This window comes from Passer domesticus, chromosome 22 (genome assembly GCF_036417665.1).
Source record: "Passer domesticus isolate bPasDom1 chromosome 22, bPasDom1.hap1, whole genome shotgun sequence".
Classification (NCBI taxonomy): Eukaryota; Metazoa; Chordata; class Aves; order Passeriformes; family Passeridae; genus Passer; species Passer domesticus.
The window spans coordinates 2720069-2726841 of NC_087495.1; the positions used below are offsets into that span (position 1 = coordinate 2720069).

Here is a 6773-nt window from a genome sequence, read left to right on the forward strand (position 1 = left end):
GTTTGTTTTGTGCCAGATTCCCAACTGGTAACACAGCAGTTACCAGTGTAACAGTACCTGTGTAAATCAATTTCCATCCGATTTTCCAACAGCCTCAGCAGGGCTGTGGGAGACTCCTCGGAAGGGGCAGCCCCTCAAAATGAGGGGTGCAGCCTCCTTCCCCTGCAGGGTGAAGCCTGGGGGTGTCTGTGTGGGGCTCTGCAGCCCCGTGATGACACATGTGAGGTCACAAGGGGACATTCTGCCTCCATGGCACCACTACACCCATTTCCCTGAGAGGCAGAGACCAGCCCAGCCGTGGTGCCCCTCTGTCCCACCAGGGCTCCCCTCCTAAGGCCATGGTGGGATGGATGGCAGGAGAGAAAGAGGCCGGGCAGGAGGAGCAGCCACGACAGAGCTTTTCTCTGGCTTCTTCCTTGCACTGTCTCCGGATCTTGTGTACTTCCACAAGGATGGTAAAGCCGAGGTCCTGGCCTCCTCCTGCCCCTGGGGTGGGAATGTGTTGGTGGCTTTGCCCAGGGAGAGGGTCCCTTTGGGGAAGGGGATCTGGCGTTAGGAAAGTGAAGGGAGGATGACGAACTTCATAACTTCAGCACGGCTCTTTCTCTTCTTCTGACAGAAATAATCAAAGTTTGGGACTGTGTGTCTGAGTGCTATCGCCAAGACCTGCTGCTGAAGAAGGTGGGGCTGGTTTCCTCATGGTCCTCCCTCAGACCATGGGGGTTCCCTGATCCTTCCCCATCCTGTCTGGCCCTCACCAGCCTAGGGGACAGAAGAAGTGTCCCAGGCAGACCCTGCATTTTAGTCAGAGACCTGTTGTGAGAGCAGGCAAGAAGTCAAGTGGCATTTGAGTAGAAAAACATTGGATTTCCTCTTTGGAGTCTTCCCCAGGACATCTGGAAAGGAGGGACACCCACCTTTCCAGCCATCCTGAGCCTTCCTGCACTCCTTGGGCCTTCCCAGGCTCCAGGAGTTTCTCCCACATATCTTGCACCCTGCAGATCCTGGAAAGGAGGGAGTGAGGAACCATTTGGAGTGAAAGACTCTTCCAAAATCTTTCCTGGGGGCTCCATCTCAGGCCTTGGAGCTGCAGGGATGGAAAGGCCACAGATCACTCTTTGCCTTCCCTCCTGTTTGCCCTCTGATTTCTTGCTTTTTCTTCCAGAGGGTTGGGCTGATGGGCCTGGGTACCATCCACATTATGAAAAGACCCATCTGGCATGGAGAAGGGGAAGGTTTCATGGCCGACAGTCCGGAGTTTGATCTGAACAATCCACTTCTGGTGGGGAAGAAGCTCGTCCATGGGAAAAGCCCCGTGCCTGGTAAGATGGGCCCTTCAGCCCTGTGCTCCCTTTGGAGATGGATGGGTCCCTCCAGCAGCTCCTCCAGGGGTCTCTGGGTGCCCATGGTGTGCTGGCTGCTGCTGGAGAGCTCCTGGAGGTGTTTCTGAGAATCTCCTGGCACTGAAGGGACTGAGGATCTTCCACCTTGGGAAGGCAGGAACCAGCATTCCTGCTGGCTCCTGCAGCCTGAGAGGTTCTGTGGAGCTGGAGCATGGAGGTTGAGCTGGCAGTGCAGGGACTGGGCTCATGGCACAAAAGCAGGGCATTTGCTGCTGGGTGAAGAGTCACCGTGGTGGCAGGGGGTTGGGGGGCTTTCAGGGGGCACAGAAGGGCTGAGTGAGTGACTTTATGTTGGGTGGTTTCTCCACAGGGCTCTCCAAAGCTGACGAGCTGGTCTGTGCTGAGGTGGCCTTGCGCCTGCACAAGCCCAAGGCCACCATCGTCATGTGCATCAAGGCCACACTCAGGATCTGCGAGTGGGCATTGTCCAGTGGCCAAAACTTCGACTTTGTGTTCAGGGACATCGGTGTCCTGGTCTGCCGGGGACACCACGTGTCCATGAGGTTCTTTGAGGGCTTGGTCCGAGACGTGGCACAGTCACAGCACCTGGCAGATGGTTTGCTCCAGGTGAGTCTGGCATGTATGCCATGCACCCTCAAACTCCTGGGGACACAGCCATGGCCTCGGGCAGCTTTCCATGCTCCTGGTAGCTGAGCCTGCTGTTCTGCTCCCAGGGAATTAACCCTGGGCTTTGACTCCTGTGGAAATGCTGCTGGCATGGCATTGTTGTCCCAAAACGCTGAGGTGGTGGAGATGCTCATGGATTTGGGACGATGTAGGGGCGCTGGGTGGTGGGGAGAGAGCTGGGGCTGGGAGTGGAAGAGGGGTTTTGTGCCTTGTGAAGAGCAGGTAAATTCCCTGAGGATCCTGCCGTGTCTCTGTCCCTGTTGCAGTCACCAAATCTGAAGCCGTTATTCATAGCCCACACGGAAAAGGACATTTCCCAGATTCCTCCTGGAGGTGTCTTTGTGCTGCCGCAGTGAGTGCAATGGTTTCTGTACATGGCGGGTGATAAACTGCAACACCTCTTGGTCCTGGCTTCTTCCATGTGGGAGGAATCTTTGGGTGTATTTAGTTTTGGAGGTGGAATTGAAACTGTGCAAGGTCCATGGCCATTCTGGCTTCTTTGGGGAGCATCATGTGGATTCCCTGGGAAGAGAGCCTGCTTTACCTTCCCACCTCAGTGGGAAAGACCTGGAGGCACAGTTGGGGGCCGTGGAGCAGACAGCTTCACCAGCTCCTTCCTTTTCCTCTGAGAAAGACTGAGAACCAGCAGGCCCCAGAGCCTGGGATGTTCTCAGTCACGGCGGGTTTGTTTTCTTGGAAAGCATCTCTGACAAGCAGGATCCCAGACCTGGCTGAGAGGAGCCCTGTGGAGGGAGACTCTTCTGCCCATGCTTGTGTTATGTTTCCTTTGGAAAACTGGGAACAGCTAATTCCCAGAGGTGCTATGGACTCGCCATAAGCGGCCTCAAAGATAATAGACACTGAAACACAACTCCTCCTAGCACCCCGATTACCTGTACTAAAGTAGATGTTCAGAACAAAAGTTCCCTCTACCCACCGTGCCACCAGAGCTACATAAAACAAGTAAATTACTCTCACAACACAACACGCCCGTATTAGAAAACTGAATCGCCCTGAAATTCTAGAAATAATTACAAACTGGCTGGAAGGTGAACACTTTAGTCTCACTGATAAACAAAAACAAGAAGTGACATGTGCTGAAGAAACTCCACCATATAACCAACTGCCAGCAGAAGAAACACAATATGCTCTTTTTACTGATAGTTCCTGTCACATAATAAGAATAAATCAGAAGTGAAAAGCAGCCGTATAGAACCCCACATGACAAGTCGCAGAAACCACTAAAAAAAATAAATCAAGCCAACTTACTGAACTCATATCTATTCAACTGACCTTAAATATTGCTGAAAGAGAGAAGTAGCCTAAGCTCTACCTCTACACTGATTCATAAATAATAACCAACACTCTGTGAAAATAGCTAAAGAAATAAAAAAAGCTAACTGACAGCATAGAAAAAAACCCAAATTTAAGCTGTTGAAGAGTAAAAAGACATTACTACCAGGGTAGAAAAGCTACCTGTAAAAATCTGCTATGTAGACACCCATATCCCCAAGAGTAAAGCTAATAAAAAACACAAAAACAATGAACAAGTAGACCAGGCTTCAAAGATAAAAATGTCCAAAATAAACCTAGATTAAAAGCACAAAAAAGAGTTATTCCTAGCTCGATAAACCCATGATGCCTCAAGTCATCAGAGCAGAGATGCCACCTATAAGTGAGCACAAGACCGAGAAGTAGATTTAACCATAAACAAGAGCAGACAAGATTATTCAAACTGGTGTCACCACCTTCTTTGCAGCTTTGTGCAGGCAGATGGGAAGTCCCAGCCACATCCTGTAAGTGCTTTCCTACAAGACACTGGCACAAGGGAAACCAACACCAAGCGCCAAACACTGGGTACGTTCCCTCCTAGGAACTGATGTCATCCATGCCAAAGGGAATCCTGTCTCCTGCCAGAAAATTGTCCCAGCAGGTCCCTCTTTTTCTGAATGGGGACCCAAGGAAGCAGTGGGACAGGACCATGGAGCAGGACAGCCCTCAGGGAAGGGAACTGGGCTGGGACAGGAAGGCTGGGAGATCCCTCGTGCCCAAAGCATTCTGAGAGGAACTTCCTCTTTTTCTTCTTTAGGGAACCCTCCCAGCCCACACCTCCTTCTTCGTCCACATCTTTCTCCAAGTCGGATATATGATGTGAAAGTGAAGGGAAGAGAAAAGAAAAGGGCTGATAGTGGAGTGCAGAGAGGGAGGTGAGAGTCTGGGAGAGCTGGCTTTAGGTGATCCCACGCGCCTGGACAGGTGTGAGGAGCTGACACCTTTGGCCTTGCTGCCTGTACTTGTGGAGAGCAGATATGGGCACCTGCCCAAGGCCTTGGCCCTTTCCGTGGCATGGGAAGTGGGCAGCAGTGTTTTGGAGAGGCCTGGAAAAAACACCAGAGAAGATGCTCTCACTGCTCTCAGACAAAACGCTGGTGTGGCGTCTTTGCAGTTTGCTGCCTCCAGTTGAGAACTCTGTGAAGAAGGGCAGAGCCTCCAAGGGGATGGAAGAACCCAAAGCTAGGCTGGCAGCTTCCACCATTCAGGGAAAACCTGTCCAGGTACGTTGTGTGGATGGAGGATCATGTCCTGCATCACTGCACGGAGGCTGTTGAGAGGATCCCTTTGGATCTGTCCATTCTGGGATGTCTTTTGGGTCTTCCATTCAGTCCTGGGAACAACTTCATCAATCTGCATCGTGTTGCTGGAACCGTTCTCTGAACAGAACCTCTGTGGTGTCCAGACTCCTTCAGGAAGCCAAGGATCACTGCCAAGAGCTCTGGGGGAGAGAGGAGGGATCCAAACTGTCCCTTGGGCCATGGGCTGCAGGATGGGACTCTTATTGTTGCCAAAATGTCTGAGCTGCCTTCCCTTTGCTTCACGTAGCAGCTTCCACCCCGGGCAGAGCAGAGGAGTCTGAAGAAGGCTGCTGCATTCTCTCCTGGAAGATTTGAAAGGCTAAGGAAGGAGAGAGTGGCTGCTGTGGCAGGAGTGGCTGCTGCTTTGTCCCCAGAAGGGAGAAAGGAGAAGAAGACACCGTCCCCTCGTAGAAGAACACCAGAGCCAAGGTATGAGTATGTGCAGGTAGGAGGCCCCCTTTAGGATCAAGGAAGTGGAGCCCTGAGCTCTGGGCTGGAGATGGTCCCTTGGACATCCCCTGACATGGGCATGTGTAGCTATGATATTTTAGTGAAAAGTCCTCTGCTGGGATTTTTCCTGTCCTGAGGAGCTGAGAGCCTCAGGAAAGAAATGTAAACAATAACTATCTGCTGCTGTGGAAGGCCACAGGTGCATCTTCCATTGATCCATGTAGATTGTTTTCAATTAGTAACCAATCACAGCCACCTGTGCCAAGGCTGTGAGCAGTCACAGGATTTTTGTTATTGATTCCTATTCTATTCTTGTCTTTGTAGCCTTCTGATCTCCTTCTCTCTGTTCTTTTTAGTATAGTTTTAATGTAGTATTTTAATATAATATATAACATAATAAATCAGCCCTCTGATGAAAATGGAGTCAAACCTTGTGTCCTCACACAAGGGGTCTCAGCCGAAACAAGAGGCATGCCCTGGGGTAGCCCCTGATGCTGGTGTCCCGTGTGCCCCTGCTGCTGGGGGTGGTGGGGCCAAAGGGAGTGTGGACACCAGAGCAGCAGGAGCTGGGCCAGGATTCCAGCCAGGAGTGAGCGGGGAATCTGTGCCTGCCTCGCAGGTCCCCACGAGCCAAGCAGGTGCTGCTAAATCTGCAGCCTTACAAAGCTGCCCGGGAGCAGTGCATGAAGGCCTTGCAGATCAACAAGCTGCGGAAATGGTCCAACGCCGGCTCCCTCGGTAAGCGATGGATGCACCCACCTCCAGGAACGGCTGCATTTCCTGTGCAGCAATTCCTGCCTGGCAGCAGCCCTGGGAAGCCCTGCCTGTGCTACCAGCTGGGTGAGGGGGTCCTGGAGCTGTCCCTGAGCCAGGCCTGCCTTCCAGCCCCAGGTGACAGCCTCAGGCAGGACGAGGGACACGGGTGGGTTCCTCTGCTCTCTGGCCTGGCCTCTCCCAGGGCTTGGGCTGGTGGGGCTGGGTTTGCAGGGCAGTGGGTCTGGGAGAGCACAGAACCTCCAGGAGCAGACCTGGTGAGCAGGTCTCTGCCCTCCTCCCTGTGCCTCTGAATCCTGAACAGCTCCTGGATCTAAGCTGAGCTTGGTGAAGAAGCGGGAGGTCCACGAGGAGACAACAGCAGAACTGGAGCATGGGGGCAGCTACGTGGCACCATGAGAAAAGGAATAAAGACCTAGAAATCCATCACCTTGCTATGTAAATTGCTGCTCCACACCAGGGATTGAGCCCCTGGTCGGGACAACAGTGTTTGGTGATCCAGATGGGACTGGTGGACATGGACGACTCCAGTCACAGAACCCCAGGATGGGTAAGGCTGGAAGGGACCCAGTGGCTCATCTGGTCCCACCTTCCTGCTCTAGCAGGGCCATCCCAGAGCACAGGTACAGGATTGTGTCTGGATGGGTCTGAAATATCCCAGTGAGGGAGACTCCATCCCCTCTCTGGACATCTGCTCTGGGCTCGATCACTGCACAGCAAAGAAGTTCTGCCTCATGTTCAGCTGGAGCTCCCTGGGCATCAGTTCCTGCCCCTTCCCTTTGTCCCACTGCTGGGCCTCCTGGAGCAGAGCCTGGTCCCTGCTCTGAGCCCTCCCTGCAGACAGGGACACACAGGGATGAGGGCCCCTCATCTGTGTCTCCTCTTG

At 52.8% G+C, this 6773-nt stretch overlaps 1 protein-coding gene across 2 annotated transcripts; it reads left to right on the forward strand.

The window, feature by feature from the left end:
* Positions 1 to 247: 247 nt before the first annotated feature.
* LOC135285300 (coiled-coil domain-containing protein 81-like) lies at positions 248 to 6313 on the forward strand. 2 transcript variants are annotated; one of them, XM_064397476.1, is made up of 11 exons: positions 248 to 455; positions 620 to 681; positions 1166 to 1322; positions 1714 to 1970; positions 2297 to 2382; positions 3790 to 3887; positions 4120 to 4237; positions 4477 to 4585; positions 4911 to 5092; positions 5733 to 5851; positions 6192 to 6313. In XM_064397476.1, the coding sequence occupies exons 1-11, from the start codon at positions 347 to 349 to the stop codon at positions 6284 to 6286; spliced, it is 1392 nt and encodes a 463-aa protein (XP_064253546.1). In that variant the 5' UTR covers positions 248 to 346; the 3' UTR covers positions 6287 to 6313. The 2 variants fall into 2 exon arrangements, with proteins under 2 accessions (XP_064253546.1, XP_064253547.1); XM_064397477.1 differs by having other exon boundaries at positions 4914 to 5092.
* The last annotated feature ends 460 nt before the right edge of the window (positions 6314 to 6773 follow it).

Excerpts from the sequence above, each read along its gene's own strand:
- LOC135285300 (XM_064397476.1), top strand. The coding sequence starts at position 347 with ATGGATGGCAGGAGAGAAAGAGGCCGGGCAGGAGGAGCAGCCACGACA. Across the intron at positions 1,971-2,296 it reads TGGCAGATGGTTTGCTCCAG|TCACCAAATCTGAAGCCGTT; the intron begins GTGAGTCTGGCA and ends TCCCTGTTGCAG. Across the intron at positions 4,238-4,476 it reads AGTGGAGTGCAGAGAGGGAG|TTTGCTGCCTCCAGTTGAGA; the intron begins GTGAGAGTCTGG and ends GCGTCTTTGCAG.